The 21,626-nt window shown below is 42.7% G+C and overlaps 1 protein-coding gene across 1 annotated transcript in view; it reads left to right on the top strand.

Annotated features, from left to right (window-relative positions):
- Positions 1-17,589, top strand: part of LOC309515898 (putative acyl-CoA dehydrogenase 6) — a 47,940-nt gene extending 30,351 nt beyond the window's left edge. The window contains exons 4-9 of the mRNA XM_082194206.1: positions 3,871-3,977; positions 4,881-5,048; positions 8,544-8,717; positions 12,811-12,972; positions 13,546-13,696; positions 16,680-17,589. Coding sequence (XP_082050332.1) covers positions 3,871-3,977; positions 4,881-5,048; positions 8,544-8,717; positions 12,811-12,972; positions 13,546-13,696; positions 16,680-16,770 — 853 coding nt within the window. The 3' untranslated portion in view covers positions 16,771-17,589. The remainder of the gene's footprint in view (positions 1-3,870; positions 3,978-4,880; positions 5,049-8,543; positions 8,718-12,810; positions 12,973-13,545; positions 13,697-16,679) is intronic.
- The last annotated feature ends 4,037 nt before the right edge of the window (positions 17,590-21,626 follow it).

The raw sequence follows: 21,626 nt of genomic DNA, 5'->3' as shown, positions 1-21,626 counted from the left end.
CAAATGGTATTACAAAACAACAACCAGCTGATACATTTAAAACAAAACTAAAACAATACAGGATAGAGACCTGTGGCAGAGACCCATTCACCCACCTGGGAAAGCCTGTTGGGACGAGAAATGTCTTCAGCTGCTTCCAGAAAGTGGAGATAATGGGTGCCTGTCATACTGAAAGTCCTGCTGTGAGTTACTGGAGCACAGGCTTCTGAGATTTGTGAAACTTGCCAAAGAAGCTTTCCTGCAGACCATTGGGTTTAAGGTAGTATCTCAAGTCACCTGGTCCTGAGCTGTAGATTTTAGTACCAACACCTTGGACTTGACCCAGTAGCAAAGCGGCAGCCAGTGAATATCCTGCAATCAATACGTTATATGCTGGTGGTAATTTGTCCCCACAAGCAACCTAGCTTCCATGTTCTGCACCACCTGTAGCCTCAGGACCAACCCCAAGGGTGGCCCCACAAAAAGTCATTTGCAGTAATCCAACCGTGTGGTTAAAGTTGAATTTGGAATTGGTCAAGTCCAGGTGTAAAATGCATTTTGCTTGTCTTCCCACCTCTACTCCTTTCTGAATTAACACCCCTGTTCTTGAATTTATCCAGACAAGTTAGAAATGGGAACATTCTTTGTTCGATATGAAGGCTTCCCCCAGAGAGATCTTTCCAAATAGCATTTTCTTTTTCCTTTTAAACATGTGTGGTATAAACCCCCTGGCAATGTGCGGGTTGCCATAATTTCACATATCGATTGCTTCCTCCCAAACTCTGGCCCATTTATTGTACTGCTGAGGATAAAAATGGCAGCTTGATGCAATAAGACTGTGGAAAGAATTCCCCAGAACAGGCTTTTATTATATTTAATTCTTCCCTGTGGTTTTTAAACAAATCAATAAATAGCTGACACATGGCTTCATCCCCCCCCCTCCCCCAGTGTTTTGGCTTACGTTTGCTGTGTTTTTTCAACACCATGTGGCAATGACAGCCTCTGGGATACTAATCACATCCATTTACAAGCTACACAAATGTCTCATGGAAATTGCAAGAATATGCTGCACTAAAAGAGATGGGAGGAGGCAGGGAAGGGACACATTGGTTGAGAACTGAATACAACAGGCACGTCCAACTTACAAGAGATTGCGATCTACTCCCACTATAAATAAACTGGCAGTGATCTACCCATTGGATTGACCACACTTAGTTGCTGAGCTTTTTTTGGGGGGGGGGGGAATGACCAGAGTTTTTGAGCTTTTGGAGGGGGGGGGAGGCTTCACCAAACTTCGACCATGATTGACCACAGACACCCCACGATCGACTGGTAGGTAGATTGCGATTGACCTGTTGGACATGCCTGGAACACAAGAATCTTTGCAGCAGAAATTGCAGGCACTGTTGGCAGAAGAGCGACATGAGAAATTCTGATTATATTGGGAGTCCTTCATAATAAACCCTAAACCACTTACCCTGATACTTATTTTCCAAAGGAATTGCAGGAGGTCAAATGGACCGCTTAGCCTTCCTTCTAATAACAAACTCAAGGAGCAACGGAAGTGCAGCCCATAGCAGGTCTCCAACAAAAGGGTGGCACTGCCATGCTTAAGGGAACACTGAGGTTTGAGGAAGTAATTTTTGAATAAAACTTCTAAAGCAGGAGTGGAGAGTCTGCAGTCCACAAGCCAGCTTTGGCCCGTCACAGGTCCCAGCTCGGCCCATAAGGTTGTTTCCCCCAATCACGGCCCCTTTCCCCATACCTGATGGCAGGTGGGGCAGGTGGAGATGCAGCTGAATCAGCTGCTTATCTGAGTTCACTGCAGGGAACCTGATCACACACTCAATCCCTGCAGAAAGTCATCCCTCATCCTTCAAAACTCACACTTCTCCAGATATTGCAATGCATTTCTTCAACTAGGTAACGCGTACATGTGTGAAGATTCATATACTGTACACGCATATATTTGTGAACAACAACATACCCAAAAAATCTGTTACATTGAGGATGTTTGCTTAGCAAAAACACGTATAGAGCAAAAATTGGTTCCAGAAATGTGTCTTATTAGGAGACTTTTTCAGGAGGACTGTTTCATTTTTTATTGATAATGATAATAATAATAATAATAATAATAATAATAATAATAATATTGCAAACTGATGCGGAGAACCAAACTTAAGAATGGAAAAACAAGAAACGGAGAGAAACAGAAATGGTTATATTCAACCCTCCCTAAGCATGTGACTCTCAAGATTGACTCTTTTCAGTATTGCTGCTGCTCAGTCTTGGGTTATCAGCTGTTTGATGCCCTTCTGTGCAGATCCGCTGCGCCACTTGTGTGTGCCAAGTGCCGCACTCGTCCTGGAAGACCTGCCATTTCCTTTGAAGTGGGTCATTTGACGTGGCGCTTAGAAAGACGCGAGCGTAGGGTGGTTTAATGAAATGTGGAATGTGAAAGAACTCACCTGCAGCTGTTCCTACTTGAAGCTACAATTTTCCCCCCACTGATGGTATGTCATAAAGTGTCAGTCCTAATTAGAAACTTTCCTCACTCTAGATTTAATTAATTCAGTTGCACGACGCTCCGCACGGCTCCTTTTTCCTCCCCTGTGGGATGTGAAAGAAGAAAGAGTACCATCTCGTCTCCCTGCCTCCCTCCTTCATATTAAGAGAAGGGAACAAATGCCCCCCCTCCAGTTAAATCAGAATGAAGTGCAGGCATTTAAGACATGTTTTTGTTCAGTTCAGCAAGACTCCCATCTGCCAGAAAGCATATTGATTGCTCTTTAAGGGGAACTTGGGAAGCATTTTCCTGGGATACACAGGCATCTGCGTGGAAGAAGTGAGTGTGGTAAACGTAATGGTGTTCGGATGCCCTTATAAATCTCTTCTTTGTAACTCCATTCAACAGAATTGCATTCACATTTTGTTCTGGAATTGAAACATCGGTTCCGTTCACGGATGGTTTGCATGTAGGGCAGGAGCAGGGCTGTGTCGAAGTCTGCACATTTATGCAATTATCTTTATTTGTCTGAGCAATTTATAATAAATCTCTAAGTGGTTTACAAAAACACAATACAGAAAAAATCAGTTAAATCTATAAAATCAAACTTTAGTTAAAATGCTTGCTTGCCTGCTTGCTTGCTTGCAAAAAAGAGAAGTCCACGGTAGACTCTGGAGGTTTGGAGGTTCAGGAAGGAGGGAAGCCGCTTGTCCCCCAACTGGAAGGGCATTGTGTAAAATTGAGCCCACAATACTAAACACACAGCTCCTGTTGTATTTGAGCTGTGCATCCAAGCGCCGGGGGGGGGGGGAGAGGCCTCTTAACAGCGACTCCCCCAAAGAACTCAGTGATTGGGCAGGGATATTGGGCCGTTGCGGTATCCTGGACTCAAATTGTTAAGGGCCTTGTAAATTAATACATGAACGTAGAAGCACTGAGTATGGTCATCGGCAAAGAAACCCCTTTGTGTGAGCAGGTGCTTCTGTATAAGGCAGCTTCCTATGTCCCTATATGTTTGGAGTATTTTGTTTTTGGGTGCTTGCCAGGGACTGCAAAGAGGAAGGGTATTGCAAAAACAGGGCATTTGTCAATTGCCCCAGCCAGTCCATTTGGATTGGTTCTCATTCCTTAGAAGAAGTTGCCTCTTGGTGCCCTTGCCTTACTTGCTTGATAGCCACTGTGGTTTCTTTTTGTTTCTCCCCTTCTGCAGACATACAAGTTATTTTCATGGCTTCTGTCTCTTTTGAATATGTATTTTGAAAAGACATAAATGAAAGTATTGCTCTCCCATTCAAAGAAAAAAAATGGGGGGGGGGGAGAGAGGAATATTGTAATGCCACTTGCAGAATTGTAGCAAACAATGTTCTGAATATTTCACATTGCAGATTTGGATCTGAAGAGCTGAAGAGAGAATTCCTTGCCCCAAGTATAGCTGGAGATGTTGTGGCTTGCTTAGGAGTGAGTGAACCTGGTGCAGGCTCAGATGTTGCAAGTAAGTAAATAGACGATGCTTAGGATTTTTATAAGACGTGTAAGCTGGTGTTCATTTCATCATGTTTTTGGATCTTGTCCTCCAAGTTCCTCAGGGTGACGCACACACAATCCCTCTGCCCCGCACAGACAACACAGAAACTTTAATTTTGCGAGGTGGTGATTGGCCCGAGATCACCCAGTAAACTGTGTTTACATTCTCAGTTTCACAAATGTGCAGGAGATTAAGCTGCTAGTTGCTATGCTATAGGGTATGGACGAGTAACCTTTTCTGTCACGTTCTCTCCAAGGCAATCTGTCAAGGGCTGCATGCCACTGATAGGTGGAGCCATACTTAAAGTGGGAGGGACCACTGCTTTCCCCTCCCTCTTCCTCCATGTCAAGCGGCTGCAGTGGGGAGAGCAGATCACTCTTGCCAGAGCTGCGACTTACTAGCTTGCAGAGGGCTATTGAAATTACACAAAACTGGGACCTTGGGTATGGAAAGGATTCTCTGCGAGTGGGCTTCCTGAGCTGGTGGTGACAAGGGTTCCTCATCAGGGTTGTGGATCATAATCTTACAGCATTTGGGACATTGCGTGCTGTTATGAAAAAGCTTTGCAGAATGGGCTCTTGCAGGGGGGAAAGGGCCTAGTGTTTTGCATGATATTGCAATGCAAATGGCAACATGTGGGGCTGCCTCTGAGGTTGGTTCAGAAGCTGTAGTTAGTGCAGAATGCAGTGGCTCAACTCAGCTCACTAGGGCAGACTATAACCATCGTGTTACACAACTGCTGAAAGAATTGCACTGGCTGCCAGTTAGCTACTAGGCTAAGTTCCAGTATGCTGGTGCTGTTACACAAAGCCCTGTGCAGCCTGAATTTCTGAAACAGGTACACCTAACAACTTCTTTACTTTTGAATAGGCATCAAGACGAAGGCTGTAAGAAAAGGAGACGACTATATTATAAATGGTGGCAAAATGTGGATTACATCTGGTTGTCAGGCAGATTGGATGTGCTTGCTGGCAAACACTAGTGATGGACCACCTCACAGAAACAAATCTCTTCTGTGTCTGCCGATGAAGCTACCTGGTAATAAAACTGGTGTCTTTGTGAGTGTTTGTGAAGGCACGTGAAGGCGCATGAAGCCACCAACTTGCTGAAGCTAAGCAGGTCCGGGTCTGGCCTGTGCCTGGATGGGTGACTGCCTGGGAACTGCAAGTCTGCTGCCTTCAGTTCCATGATGCAACAAAGGCAGGATGCAAATATAATAAATTATATGGGGAAATGGCAGTAGTACCAAAAATTGGAGGGCTGGAACATCTTCTGTTCTGACCTCCCTAACCTGTCCTTCCATCCTCAAATGAAAACAGTGTTGCCTGGAAATGAGATACTCTCTTAAAGTAATCAATCACATTTGAGAGAGGCTAAATGATATGTCATGGTTTGAAAGTCGCAGGGGGGATGGGTGGGAAATGAGAAATGGGAACGAAAGGAAAGTAAATATTTTATGCATAGTCTCTACCCCTTCCCTCACCCCAAGCAGCGGAAATTTAAAACCATCTTTCTCTTAGAAATGTGTTTGATGTGGAAACTTGTAACCTATTGTAGGAATAGATAAGGAACCCACAGATTTCTATTTTCTTTAAAAAAAAATAATACTTGTAAAAACACGGCTTGAAACATCCAAACACACTGAACAATAGTGCTATCAATCTAATATGTCTTGGAGAATGGTCACCAAAGCTACAGCCAGGAGATAGATAGATAGATATATTTCTTTGCTGTATAAACTGTTTTTGTTGCTTAACTTCATTAGGTGACCTGGAAACCTGATGGCCAGAATCCCAACTTTCCACCCATGAATTTAAAACAGTTCATGAAATAGGCTTTACTGCCTTACCTTTTCCCTTTCTGCAACCCCCTCACCTCCCTTCCTACAATCTGCTCCTGGGAGCTGGAGGCGGCTTGGGAGTGATGTGGGATATGGTGGTGGTCGGGGCTTCAGGTGAAACGGCTGTTTGTAGAAATTGCTTCCCCCCGACACTTTACAGTTGACAAAGGAGCAATTCGGGGTCCAAACCAATGAAAACCCAGAGCCATCACCATCCTTCTTTACAAAATATGGTTGAAGCTGGGGTCAGTTTAATATGTCCAAAGACATATACAGTGGTACCTCAGGTTACAGACGCTTCAGGTTACAGACTCCGCAAACCCAGAAATAGTGCCTCGGGTTAAGAACTTTGCTTCAGGTTGAGAACAGAAATCGTGCGGCGGCAGCGTGGCGGCACCAGGAGGCCCCATTAGCTAAAGTGGTGCTTCAGGTGAAGAACAGTTTCAGGTTAAGAACGGACCTCCAGAATGAATTAAGTTCTTAACCCAAGGTACCACTGTATGTAGAGTTGAGATTGGCAATGACAATTGAAAAGCACACAGAGCTGAAACTTCCTTCTCCAGCTCTGCGTAGTTTTCATGGGAGAAAGAGACGACCACTCTCAGCATCTCATGATGCTGTGAGGCAGCGAGGGGGATCTCAGAGACTTTGTGGACAACTGGTGAAGGCCTCCAGGTCAACTTAAGGATAAGTAGATAGTTGTGGCCGATTTCGATAGGAACAGACCATCGTAGGGTTTCCTGCATCAGAGTCAGTATGTTTTCTGCATGGGAAAATTACTGTTCTCCCCCCAGATAAGACTGGAATCTCCACTGTCGGCACTGCCCACAATCTCAGATGAAAATATTTCCATTTATTATGAAAGGACTTTTGTTCCATTAACTGCTCCTTTTCCGTTAAAAGAACAAACCAACAAACTTCTCATGCATCTTCAGGGCTGATCCCTCCCCTCTTCTGCATTGGAGAAGGACAGGTGGAATCCGCAACGAAATGTTGCAGCATGCAGTGCCTCTGTTCAGGGTTCCATTAACGCTACCACCCTCCCACAATGGTCTGTCAGCATTCTGTGGCCATTGAGCACCCCCAGTTCTCATTAGGCTGGCTTTGGAGTTTTCTCCTTCCTCCTTAGGGGTTCCCCCCCACCCGCAATATTTTTTGTACTTCTGTGAATCTTGGGTTCTGCCCTGCTCAAGCCTGCTAATATCTTCCCTTGTGTGTGGGTGGTGATGTTTGGGCTACATAAGTAAACAGCACCCACTGCCTGAACATGCAAATGGAAGGAATGATAATACCGTGACTGAGATCAATTAAAATTTAGGTGAACTGAGTTTATGGACTTCACCAAAATTAAGTCTGGTCATAACATAGCTAAACTTGCAGCCCGTTTGTTTTTTTCTTTTAAAAATGGCCAGTAATCCTGAATTATTTCTTCTTTGTTTTGTTCCTAACCTCTCTTAGTTTTTGAACCTTACTGAATCCAGCTGCTTTGATTATCATTCTGTGGACTTTTGTTTCCTTTGGAATTACAAATGTGCGTGCAGTTCTAACCAAGCGGCCTTAGAAACATAACAAATTAGGACTTTGCTACGCAGCCAAGATGCAGAAACTTATTTGAATTTGGAATCTGGAGGATGTTTTCAATCATGCTTTCGTTTTTCCATGCGTCACTGTGAACTCCATTCTGCTAATGGGCTTAATTACACACGCAAGATTGAAACATTACGTGGAAGAGCCCTAGAGGCTCATGGGATTAAATAGGGAAGGGGAAACCATGTACACTGCCTCCAGCTCCATGGGGGAACCCTGGGAGGCTGTTGGCAGCCAGAGTGAACGATACTGAGCTAGGCAGACCAATGGCTTGACTTGGTCTAAGGCAGCTAGCTTCCATATAGTCCGACACACAGCTGCTTATCCCTGCCATGCCAACACATGGTTAAAAAGAGAAGAAAGCCCAGGATGATTCCGCAGCCTTGTTTTGCTGACTGTCTCGGGTCATGTGACCTTAAAGAAAATAGCATTTATCTATTTCATTCTGACCTCCACCCAGCAAAGAGAACAAAGATGAAATTTCCCCTTCTCTCAACCCACTCCTTCCCATTTTCTCCAAATGCTTTTCTTTTCTTTTTTAAAAGCTCACTTATCCTGGAATGACCTGAGGTTAATTGTTGCGGGTGTTTTGCTCTCAGAACCATATTCTGGATGGGAATGGAGGGTACATTCTCAAGGGTTTAGATACTTGAATGATGCTCTGAAAGACTGAACAAATTTCATACTAATTCTCTGTAATTTTTTTTACACGTTTTGTTTCCTTTATTAATCAAGATTCTAACGTTTTACCATAATAAGCAACCTGGGCAGTTTTGACATTTTTCACTTTAAAATTCAGCTTACTCTCATTAGGAAGCTGTTCCTGTTTTCAGGATTATGAAAAGCAAGACCTTTTTTAGATCTTGAGAATTCTGATTTGCTGATTAACAACAGCCCCACCGCTTTTACAGATGAGGTAGAAATGGAAGTATTTACCTTATCTTGGGGTTTTTTAAATACACACACACTTGCATGTGTTCTTAAATTTTAAAATCTTATGTGTTTAAAAAGGAAGACTCTTGGTTATACCTTTTAAAAACAAAATACCACAGTACATTTGGGACTAATTGTTTCCTGTCACTTTTTCCACGAACCCTTATTTTTAGGTGTTCACATTGCTAAGAAAATCGACAAGATGGGCATGCGGTCATCCGACACGGCACAAATCTTTTTTGAAGATGTCAGAGTTCCCAGAAAATACCTCATTGGGGAGGAAGGAATGGGCTTTACATACCAGATGTTGCAATTCCAAGAGGAGCGAATGTGGGGAGTAGCCAACAGTAAGTCCTCTGGGCAGTGATAAAGCCTGTCCCTTACATAACAACTTACAAAATGCATTTTAGTGGTAGATCACAGCCATATCTTGATGGGCATTTTGAAAGCCCTTATTTTTGCTGAACACCAAATACTTTGGTATGCGCTGGCAAAGTCAGTTTTTTCCTCCCTTCTGCATCCTTGACATTCTATGTGCAGAAAAATACACAAATGAAAGTTCAACAAGCAGGAGGAGTCCACAAATGGAACAAAAAGTTCTGTTTCTGACTCAGTAAGAGGCAGCTCCCTATGTTCTTATAAGTTAGCGGTTGTAAATTTTCCAGAGGGCCTTTCAGAACTCAGCTGTACATGCTTATTATGAAAAGGTCCTCCTAGAAAATGTGTAGAATTTTCTTGCACTTAATCTTACCCTCTGCTTCGCTCAGCACCCAAAACTAAGAAATTAACATTTTTCTTTCTTTCCTTAACTAGGATTTTTAGTGCATTTGTTATTACCCATATAGCACTGCCATCTGCTTCACAATGCCATTACGATGGATTAAAAAAACAAAAACAAAACTCTCTGTTGGAAATGCCATTTTCTTAATTTTATTATAGAGATCACTTTCATATGTACTTATAATAAGTGCAACAAATTAATGATTGAATTCCGCTTCTGCAGTCCTTATGGGAAACAAAGTATTATTGGGTTGCTGCCAACCAGCTCCTACTCAGAGCAGACCTATTGAAATTAATAGACCTACTTTAGCCATGCCAATTAATTTCAGTGGGCCTGTTTTGACTATGCCCAGCATTGCATACAACCCATTTTATTGATTCATATATACTGCTTAATGTCAAGGTAGCACTCAAGTGGTTTGCAAAACATGAAAACTAATTACACAACATTGTTTAAGTACAAAACAATTAGAAATACACCAGGCTGTTAAAACAGCATGGCAATTAAAGCCGGAGACTTTCATGAAGAGACCAAGGGAATGCCTGCATTCCAATCTCCGCTAATTCCCCCTTGTTTTATTTATACTGTATGCCACCTTTCTGCCAAGGTACCCAAGGCAGTTTGCAAATTGAAATAAACCTATGGTATGAAATACAGATTAACACTTGTAAAAGGTGTGTGATGGGTGGCGCTGTGGTCTAAACCACTGAGCCTCTTGGGCTTGCTGATCAGGTGGTCAGTGGTTCGAATCCCCGCAATCGAGTGAGCTCCCATTGCTCTGTCCCAGCTTCTGCCAACCTAGCAGTTCGAAAGAACACCAGTGCAAGTAGATAAATAGGTACTGCTGCAGCAGGAAGGTAAAGGGCGTTTCCGTGCGCTCTGCTTTCTGTCACAGTGTTCCACTGTGGACAAACGCCGGCTCCGTCAACCTGAAAACAAGATGAGCACCACAACCCCAGTCGCCTTTGACTGGACAACCGTCCAGGGGTCCTTTATCTTTTACCACTAGTGCAACTCCCTCCCCACAGAGGTGCGTCTGGCACCTTCATTATACAGCTTCCAGCAAATGCTGAATATACATACCTCTTTATCCTGGCTTTTGACACTTGAGTTGCATATTTTTAGGACACACTTTCTTTTTATTTTCAGGTAGGTAGACGTGTTGGTCTGACGCAGTCAAAATAAAAAAAAATTGTCCAGTAGCACCTTAGAGACCATCTGAAGAAGTGTGAATGCACATGAAAGCTTATAACCAGAACAAACTTAGTTGGTCTCTAAGGTGCTACTGGACAATGTTTTTATTAATTTGACCTTTTTATGTTGTTTTAAACCATTTTTTAATACTCATGCAGTCATAGAATTGTAGAGTTGAAGAGGGATCCTCAGGGTCATCTAGTTCAACAATGCAGGAATCCCAAAACACAGTCCCCCACCCAATTTGAAACCATACCAGACCCTGCTTAGCTTTGCAAATGTGCCAGCAATTGTACTGCTGCACCACTAGGAGGACTACTGTGTTATAACATTGTAACCCACCCTGGGATCTTAAGAGCAAAGAGCAGGTAATTAATAATAATTCTATCAGGGCACACAGGTCTTAAGTATTTTATTCATTTTGAAAATTTATAAACCACTTGTTAAAAAATAAGATCAAATTATCCAAGCGGTATACAATTGTAGTTATATATAGAACAGGTACCTCAGTAGAGCATGAGACTTAATCTCATGGTCATGGGTTCGAGTGCCGCACTGGGCAAGAGATTCCTGTGTTGCAGGGGGGTTGGACTCCATGACCCTCGTGGTCCCTTTCCAATTCTACGATTCTATGATTAACATGACAAAAATATACAAACCAATTAAAAACATATATAATATCAGCCAGACATTTAAGTACAACGTCTGGATAGGTTTTCTGAGACAGAAGTTTCTTCAGCCACTGCCTAGACCAGCAGAGTGAAGGTGCCTGTTTGATGTCAGGAGGCGACCCAGGGGACATGGCGCTGCCACAACATCCTGGACAAAGTGAAGCCTGAGTTTGCTAAGTGAGCTGTAAAATAGCAACAAAGCAACTTCAGCTTGAGAAGCTGGATATGTTTTCACATGAATGCTGGGAATAACTATTTTTGGCTACACATTTGTTGTGCGGAAGCAGCAGGGGGAATGGAAAATGGCAGGCAGTGTCAAATGTTCACAGAGGCACAGTAACACTTAAGAGTCATTTTCCTTCAGTGTTACGCTGAGAACTCGCCTGGGACATGAAAACGTCTTAACAAAGGAAGGTTCCCAGTTGCTTTGCAACTAATGGATTCTTAAGCACTAACGCTGAAGATTAAGCAGATTTCTCTCCCTTCTCAACCCTTGAAAACAGTTTTGCCACTGTGATGGTTTATAAAGTGGTGTTTGCTGTGGCTCAGTGGGAATAGGATTTGGCTGAGATTCCTGGGGTGAATTCTTGGTGAACAAAGTACTGTAAGCTCTATTTTGTCGCAATCCAGAGTCCCACAGAAGCTCTAACACACATGCAAAGCTCCTCACAAGCTTCTCTTCTGTGTCAGAAAACACCTCACAAATGTTGCCTTCTTGTGTGAAAGGTGGAGCGTTCGGCAAGACAGAAGTGTGAGGAGCAGTCGCCATTCTCATGGAGTGATGGACCTATTCACTTTCTACTTTGGGGGGGGAGAAGGGGGCGTCTCAAGCCAGTAAGAGTCTTGGATATGGGCCTTGCCCCTTGCCATGAGATAAAAGTTACAACCAAACCAGAGTGCAACCACATTTTATTTGAGTATGAAATGTAACTCATGCAATGAAAGGAAAAGGGAGTTTTTTTGGGGTTGCGTGTGCATCTCTGTGTGTGAGGAGTGACAGTGAGAGAGAAAGAGAGGTGGGGAGAGAGGAAAAGAAAGGAGTAACAGTGTTCAAATAGACACAGTATATCCTGATTCACATTTCCCCCATTAGGAGGGTTGCTTGAGAGAATGTATTGGACTCTTCCCAGGTGGAGATTTCTCCTTAGAACTGTTAACAGGTGAACAAGCCTATACACAGGTGTACATTGGATTCCCCCATCCCCTAGGGTCTCTCAGAGCTGCTAGCATGAGCCATGGGGCGTTAAGTGTCGTTTCCAGGCAGTAAACACCATAGAGCACAGTAGGACTTATTTTCAAGGAAACACGTGCTGTAAGTAAATTAATACCTTAGTGATCCATTCCAAGACATATGACATATAATGTCCTTTAAAGCTGTTTCCAAACAGTAACTTGTTTGGAGGTCGCAAGTTAATCTACCCTGAATTGGGGAATCGGGCCCTCTGTGAATGAACATTCCTGTTTGTTGCTTGAGGACTTGCATGAGTGAACAGGTTGTCACGGGTGAAACTTTCATTTTTGCCTCTCATCTTCTCGCCCACAATGCTTTTCAGTGGTCCATTCACAGAAACGCCTGTGAAGAAGAGCAATGGAACGATGCGCATGGGTGTGTGAACTAAGTCTGAACGAAGCAGTCATTGTTTAACCACAGTCTCTAGGGCCACACACACAACCATATTTACCCTTGTCGTTATGGGCCACTTCTCCGGCAAATACAAAGGGTTAGGGTTCATAACCTTTGTGGAAAAGTCATTCATTAAACTCACTTCCTCTTTCATTCTCCAATTCCTATAGTTTTGGTGCCACTGGAGAATGTGATACAAGAGACGGTCGATTACACTCGCCAGCGTAAGGCATTCAACCAGCCAATACTTCATAACCAAACAGTGCACTTTCGTCTGGCAGAATTAGCGACGGAGGTGGAACTCCTTCGATCTTTACTCTATCGGGCTATTGGTAAGTGGATTGAAGTTTTGCTTCAGATATCTGCTTGACCGGGGGGAGAGATTCCCATCCTCAAATTTCCAGAGCAGATTTTGAGGGTCCTCGGGAGACTGCAGGCTGGAGGAGAAAGTGAAGTCCTGTTGTGCAAGCCGGAGTCTGTTACAGTCATGCACAGACAGTATTGGGGGGAAACCCCCATACTATTTTGTTAGGATTTATCTGCTTGTTGGATCAGATCAAAGGCCCAGCTCATGCAACAACATCCAGCCAGATGCCTCTGGGAAGCCCAGAAGCAGGACATGAGCTCAGTACCACTCTCCCCACCTGTGAATCCCAGCAAGCGGTATTCAGACATACCACCTTTGACTAGCAGCCATTGATAGCCCTATCATCCATGGAGACACATTAAGCCACCATCTTGCTTCAGCTAAGCAGGTCTGGCTGTGGTCTCTGCTTGGATGGAACTGCAAGTATGCCGCCTTGGGTTCCATGATGGAAGAAAGACATATAAACTATAAAACCTAACAAACAAAATATCCATATAGGCATTCTTAAAATGTATTCTTTATGTCTTTTTTATTATAGCTCTGTATATCTGTGGCAATGATGTGACCAAATTTGCATCCATGGCTAAATTAAAGGCAGGGCGTCTGGCTCGGGAGTTAACAGATAGTTGTCTCCAGTTCTGGGGAGGAATGGGGTTCACTAATGAGGTGCTTGTGAGCAGACTCTACAGGTGAGTGAATACTCTGTGATCAATATATAGATAGAAGAAATAACCTTTGATTTAAATGTTTTGTTTCTCAGAATGCAAGGTGTTGTATGCTTGGAGTTAATATCAATATGGGGAAGGTATCTTTATGTTATTACATCCATGCATCCAACATATTTCTTCACAACCCTGCTTTAAGCAGTACATCACAATTTGGTATTTTAAGCTCAATTGATGGAATTCAGAAGTGTGTACACACACACACACACACACACACACACACACACACACACGAGACTCCTGCTAAATAGGCAAGCCACTGTTTAGTTCAAATGTTTATTATTACAGTCAATGGCCAGCATTAAGAAACCAGGGTAAGGAGTACATAGAACATATTATCCATATGTATATAATAAGGGGGGAAATGAAATAAAACAAAGTAATAAAAGTAGCATAAAATGAATTAAAATGGTCATCAGCATTAAAAAAATTAACAACAGTTCCTGGCGCGTGTTGCTTTCTAGCAGATCTCCATAAACGGAGCCATGTGGGAGGACATGGGTTGCAAACTCAACCTCTCCAGAAGCACACTGGCACTTGCAGTCTTGGTAGCTTGCCTCCAGCATTGCTGAGGAAATAGCCTTTAGGCATGCCAGAATGAAAGCTCCGCAATGCTTTTTGACCTAGAGTATAGAGATAGAGAGTTGGCTTATTGAGTGGCTGGGGTGCTCTGTCAGTCAGAGTGTGGTTGGAGGTTGAACCTAAACTGTGCTGCCATTCAACATCTTACAGTAGGCCGTTTGAGAGCCACTCCAGCCTTTTCATGTCCCAGAGGGATGAGGGAGCCCAGGGATAATCCATATAGCTGGCATTTGTGGGTTGGCTTAACCCATACAGACTGAAAGCCATCCTGAAGGGTGAGTGGGGCTGAGCCAGTTGGATGGAAGGTGAGCTTCAGGCAAAGTTGAAAATGGCAAGCCAAGCCCCGGCTTTGGCCTTCTGAAGGCTGACCTCGACACAGGGCAGCATTGGGCATGCAATGCGGTGTTTGAAGAATAGCCCTCAGAAATTTAGATTGAATTGCTCCCGGAAGTGTAAAACTAGAGCTGGGTTAGTGATTTGGCCTGGAACAACCTCATTACATAAATTATTAACTCCTCTGGTATGGTTTTTTTTTAAAAAATATGGCAGAAGTATTATTTTGGGCTGTCAGATCAGCGAATTCTGCTTGTGCCTTCCAGCTGTCATTGGCTTGAAAGACTTTCTAAAGGACTTTCTTTACCTGTTCTGTCTTATGTCCATTTATGAGCCAGATGCAAAGCATCGGTCTTTCAGCAAAAATCATGCCCTTTGTTCGCGGTTTAGTTTAAAATGCAAATTGTACTTTTGGGAATTGAAACTCTTCAGCCAAATGCAATTTATAAGTTCCAGTTGTATGTGCAAGTATCCGTCTTTGAATCCTGGCCAGGCTGAAGGGGCGGTAGCAGGAATGCTACAGACAGTCCCCTCCCTGCCTTTCTATTCTTCCTTTCTGCAAGAATATTTGGTAAATTCCTTAGAAAAACTGTTCTTTGCTGTCCCAAATGAAAGTCAGAGATTGACTTCATTCCTCATCCCCCTTGCCCGCCCACCCTCACCAGATATACAGTATTACGTAGTCATAGAACGAACTACATTTTATTTTTCTGGGGACATGGAAAGCTTTTCGATAAATGCTGCTACTTTTGCTCAGACTTTATGACTGTTGTCAATGACGTTGTCACAGGAGGGAGATTTGTCTCTCATAACTGAGCAGCATGCACCCTTAACCTCACTCCCTGGTGATGTTTCTGCTGCACAGCCTTTAGTAAGCGTCTGACGCATAGGTCAGTTTGCATTACTACAGCCATCATATCCCATAGCATCTGGCTGCTGCGTTTGGGCTGCAAGTTGCTCCATAGAGGAATACTTTAGTCAGGCACCATGCAAGTCCGTCAGCTGTCTTATTCCTGGATCAAACTTTCCAAAATTGCTCTTGGCTATGGAATCATTTCCCCCTCTAGTGCTGTGGAAGAATTAATTTACAAAAAGTCTGCTTACCTCAATTGCCACGCTCTGGGATTTCTATTTATCAACTTCCTTCTCTGTGTCACTCTTTTTGCTTATACAAGAGTTTTCATGGAATACCTTGGCTATATGATTGTACAAATGGACACATTGTGGGTATGTGTCCCTTACCACAAGTGCACATTATTTTAAATATTGTGTTTCTCATGCAAGTAGTTTAGAAATCCCACTTGCTTGGGCAAATTAATTTGACCAGCTACTGTAGTTATTTCAACCCAGCAATTCTTTCATATGGGAGGAGGCACACATATATTGTCCCATTGGGTGAATATATTGTTGGTAAGTTTCCCCATTCACTTCAAAGACTGGGCTGCCACCATGGGCACAGAGGGTTAAATATTCAGAGCTTTTCCCTGAGGAACATAGGAACCTGCCATATACCAAGTCAGACTATAGGTCCATCCTGTGGAATATTGTCTACACTGACGGGGCAGAGGCTCTCCAGGATTTCAGACAGGAAATTGCTAGCTCTACCTGGAGATACTCGGGGACCTTCTGCATGCAGAGCATACCACTGAGGCACAGTCCTTCCCCATGCTTGTAAGGAATTAAAGCAAGAGGAGGGATCTGCAAGAAAAAGTTGCGGAATGCTCTTGTCAAGCGTTCCAGCCAGCCATGCCCTTTCCCTAGAAAAATGGGGGCTGGCTGTGTGTAGTTGTTTTTTGACTACATGATACTGAGGCTCAGCTGAAGAGATTCAATTTCCAAAGAGTCAATTTGCATTTTAAACTAAACAGTGACTTACTGGTTCATTCATTTAATTGGGCAGAAGGTAACTTCTTTCAGAACCTAACACTCTATGCAGTAATAAGAACACCTAACTGCAGTTGTGTTTAAAAGTTGCCAGATGGGACAATCTTCGTTTTGCCAATGTTATTTTTGCTTTGTTTTTCCTTCGCAGAGACTCTAGATTGCTCTCCATAGGAGCTGGTGCTGATGAGGTCATGCTTTCTATTATATGCAAGTATATGAACATCTTACCAAAGAAGTAACTCCCAGGACTCCTGCTGATCTCTGCTTACATTTCAGTAAGCTGAATTGGGAAGATTCTGTAAGTGAGGAAAAAATATCCAAAAGATCTATTCTAAGAGTTACTTACCTTGAATGTTCTTAACATTCATGTTGCTGGGATTGTGCCTTATATGGTAATACCATACCTAATCATTGCCAGAAACACATGCAACCTTATTTTACCTCAAATATTATATGGCACGACCTATACTCACTCTCTGGTTGGGCAAAGATGGACTACTTCTCTGGCTATTCTTACAAAGCTAAAACATTTTAAATACGTCACAAAAACCAGAGCTTTGAGCAGTAGCTTCTGGTGAAAGATTGTTTTTTCTGGGCCTGCTTTTAATTACTGTAGAAGTGCAATTGTTTATTTGCTTTTGAATTCCATATAATAGAAGACCCTCATCATGTGTCAAGAAGAACTTCAAATACCAATAAAGTTTCTTAAATGCCTGTGTGAATCCTCTCTGCTCCAAGGGAGGCTTCCGGCAATTCCTCAATTGGAATAGCAAAGTATTGATTGCACACCTTTGTGTGCACAGCACATATCTAGGCTGCTCCAGAGTAATTGTTTAGGTTTATTGTTAGCGTAGCCGTTTTCAGAAAGGAGACAATTAAAATGGGTAATTCACAGAACATGTTTCAAAGCAAACCCCCTAAAATTCCATCTGGTTGGCTAAATTAGTCTCATTTGTTAACGCATCTGACAATCAAGAAGTGGTAATTGACTTTGCAATAAGTTGCAAACACTGGCTCTGTACTAAGCTGAATAAAAAATATTTTTAAATTTTGAAGAACTGGCTTGTACTATTTATTTTGTCTAAAGCAAAAACAAAGCCTTACCCATCTGAACAGTGCAAGAGTGAGGCATGCAGTTATATTTATGACAGACGATTCAGATCCAGATCATTTGCAAATGATGGGCTTTCATAGTAATAACTTTCACCGCTCGCAATACGCATTGCACATTGCTATCTTAAAGCTTATCTGCTTTAAAAGGACTTGTTTTGATCTCTTGCCCCTTTTGTGTCCACGTGACTGGCCTTCATCAGGCCACTGGCTAGACGGATGGGGGTAGTAGCCATAGTAGGAAATATCCCTTTGCCCCCCTCATTTTGCTATTTAGTTGCCCTGCTCTCAGCCTACTAAATCCTAAGTCTGGAGCTCCTGGGTAAAAGGGACTGAAGCAGCCACACACAGGTACAGTGGTACCTCGGGTTAAGTACTTAATTCGTTCCGGAGGTCCATACTTAACCTGAAACTGTTCTTAACCTCAAGCACCACTTTAGCTAATGGGGCCTCCTGCTGCCATGCCCCCGGAGCACGATTTCTGTTCTCATCCTGAGGTAAAGTTCTTAACCTGAAGCACTATTTCAGGGTTAGTGGAGTCTGTAACCTGAAGCGTATGTAACCCGAGGTACCACTGTAGTCTGTCTCACCTGCTTGGCTTGTCAGTCGGAAGGACTGGCTAGAGAAGAGAAAAAAAGGGGCAAGAACTATAGCCACAATAGAACGAGTGCCCAGGTGCCCCAATACAGTGGTACCTCGGGTTACATACGCTTCAGGTTACAGACTCTGCTGCCCCAGAAATAGTACCTCGGGTTAAGAACTTTGCTTCAGGATGAGAACAGAAAGCCTATTCCGGCAGCAGCGGGAGGCCCCATTAGCTAAAGTGGTGCTTCAGGTTAAGAACAGTTTCAGGTTAAGAACGGACCCCCAAAATGAATTAAGTACGTAACTAGAGGTACCACTGTATTCTGATGATCAAACAAACACTCAGTAAAGAAGTGGGAGATCTCTGGAATTGTCTACCCCGCTCCAAGTCTTACCGTTGTAACAGCTCAATACCAAGAGTTTTAAATTTATGTTATTTTCTCTACCACAGAACTGTTTTTAAAAATATATTTATTGAGTTTTATGATTGCAAAACAAGAACAATGCATCAATTCATTCATTCATTAAAAAAAATTAGTGATGAAATAACAACGTTGGAAGAAAGAGTACGATCAAATTTTCTGTTCTTCTTATAAACTGTAGGTGAGGCAGCAGTTCTAGGATTTTAAAAAATATTTAACAAACAGTTCAACATGAGTGTCAAATTCTAGTTTTATGTATGTGTTTTTTTTCTTCAGTAGGTGGCTTTCTCCAACCCCAACCCCGGCCACCCATTCACATTTTTTTTGAAGTGAGTATTAAGCCAGCATAGTTTAATATTGAGCACTTTGGTGATTTTTAACATCTTCTAAGTGCCATACAGATATTAAAAAATGAGACCTTCTCTGCCCACAGGCTCACAATGCAACAGAGGGATGCAGAAGAAATATAGATTGGTGAGGGGAAGAGGAAAAGAAGCATTGCAGCAGCTGCTGCTTCTTCGCCAGCTTCTGAATGGAATCTGAGTTGGTCTCCCTCTGACCATGATGATCTACCCAGAAAGCTGTAGGCACTGTTGCCCCAAAGGCCTTTGGGCTGGTAAACTGTGCTCTCCCTTTCTTCTAGCTGTCAAGTTACCTGACTTAGATTGGGAAGCTTCAAATTCACCCAGACACAAAGCTCACTAGGTAAACTTGGGCCAGTCACTAACCTACTTCAGCAGAGACACTGTGGATATATGAATTTTGGATAGGATATCCCCCACCATTTCTAAGAATTACCACAATGGAAGTGCTATTTTCAGTAAATTGCAGCCATTTTTAAATTTTATAACAATAACTATAACTCATGACACATTTCATTTGAGTATTTTTTTAAAAATACAAATATTAAAAGTTATCTGCAGAAAGGAGTTCTAAAGCACATGAACGCATCAATATATCCTTGCTCCTGCCAATACGGTGCCTTGCAGTGCTCTTTTCCATAGTGCTCACCATGAAGTTGTTACAGTAAGTGCCACATGTTTTAACAACAACAAAAAAGAGGTGCCAGTACTGCGTACCCTTGACTACTCCCTGATAAAAAGCCCTGGTGCCATGTATTTATAGAGCTGGTGGAATGGGAAATCTTCATGACCTGAACCCTCTCCTCAGCCCTTGTTAATGGGATCATGTGACCGATCTTATCAATGATCAGATGCAGTACAACTGAGTTGGCCAACACAAGATCCCTCAGTGTATACACTCTACCATTTCTGCACTCTAGAGATTGATTTATTTTTAAAAAATTCATCATTCACCTCTAGCGAATACAATTCCACAATACATTGCTCCCGGTCATTTCATAAAGGCAGATTAGATTGGCTGAGGTTCTAGATAGATGGGTTAACATCTGATTGGCAAGCAGAAGTTGGGATAGCTTATTTAAAATATTTATAGGCTGCCTTTCTGGACAAAGCCCTCTCAAAGATAATTTCCAAGACTACATGTTCTTTTACCATTTCCTAAAATAGTGGAACTGTGTTAAGATGAGCCCCTCTTAACTTCTGCAGAAATGGCAGCCTGCCAAGGTGAAAGCCCCATATCTCCTAAAGAGCTCCCACAAATCTGGCTACCGTGAGACCATGTAATCAGTCAGAAAACTACTTTACTGCCGCAGCCTCACTCTTGTCCTGCAGCTGTCCCAGGAAACTGGCTGACGAAGTAGGGAATTTCCATATTCAGGAAGTATTTTGTACTGAATTAATCAATTTGGCATTACTTCTCAGAAAGAATGTCTGTAGCCATCACAGCAGCTCCAAATATTTTTATGCCCTGTTTCCCCCCTGAAGCTTACAAATATGCTTGTACAATATTTCAACAACCTGGCAAAGTCTTAACTTTTGATCAGAGCTTCTTAGTCTAGTATACTGCTCTTCATACTGATGGGTTGGGCCTAATCCAAGGTGGATTGCAACAGCAGCCCTGGCACCATGGTTCTGAAGTGCATCAAGTTAAAGGTGGGGCCCAGGTCTGAAAAGGCTGAAGACTACAGCACTAGAAAATAGTTTAATATTCCTGAAAAAAGCAAATGACATTGTCTATACCACAGCTAGCAATTTATAATGCAATCCTATGCATATCTACTCAGAAGTAAATCCAAATAAGTTCAATGAGACCGACACCAAGGAAAATGTAAGAAGCTTTTGCTGTTATATTAACCAGTAAGTCTATCTAATAAGCTATCAAGGTTTAACTAATGAAAACAAAAATAATGTAGCATTATTTTGATTTGCAACCATTTTGCCTAACCCAGAGAGGGACACAGAACTATAAGCCTACTGGAACCAACTGCAGGAACTGCTACCCTAGACCCGAGTCTCACCAATAAGGAAGAACTGATTGAGGAGATGGAAGCAGTGGGAGCTTGGGAGAAGAGGCAATCCTATGTTGAGATTCATGACAAGGGTGAAAGAGAAAGCGGAACTAGCCAGATGTGCACTCTGGACTGGTTTCAGCATGTTAAAAGAAATAAACATGAGTTGGCAGTGTGAGGCAATTAAAAAGGCAACTGTTATTCCAGGTTGTCTTGAAGGATTGTATCCAGTTTGCAAGAAGTAATGATACTACTTTGCTTTGGTCAGGCCTTATCTAGAGTACTGGGTCCAGTTCTGGGCACTGCCATTCTCAAAGGATCCTGATGAACCGGAATGCGTTCCAAGGAAGGCAATGAAGGGGTGTGTGTGTGTAAGGGACTAGGAGCCCAGGTGCTAGGTGGAAAGTTAGGTTGAAGAGACAAGCAAGATAGCTATTTTCAAATATCTGAAGAGTTGTCACAAAGATTATGGAGCAAATCTAGTCTCTGTTGGTCCAGAATTAAAACTAGTGGATTAGAACAACCCCTCCCCCCCAAAAAAAAAGGATTTAGACTAAGCAGGAAGAACTTCCTGGCGATACAAGCTGATTGACAATGGGACAGGCTA

This window comes from Podarcis vaucheri, assembly GCF_965113315.1.
Source record: "Podarcis vaucheri genome assembly, chromosome: 12".
In the NCBI taxonomy this organism is placed as follows: Eukaryota; Metazoa; Chordata; class Lepidosauria; order Squamata; family Lacertidae; genus Podarcis; species Podarcis vaucheri.
The sequence above is the reverse complement of the archived record's forward strand: the minus strand, read 5'-3'. Positions and strand labels throughout refer to the sequence as shown.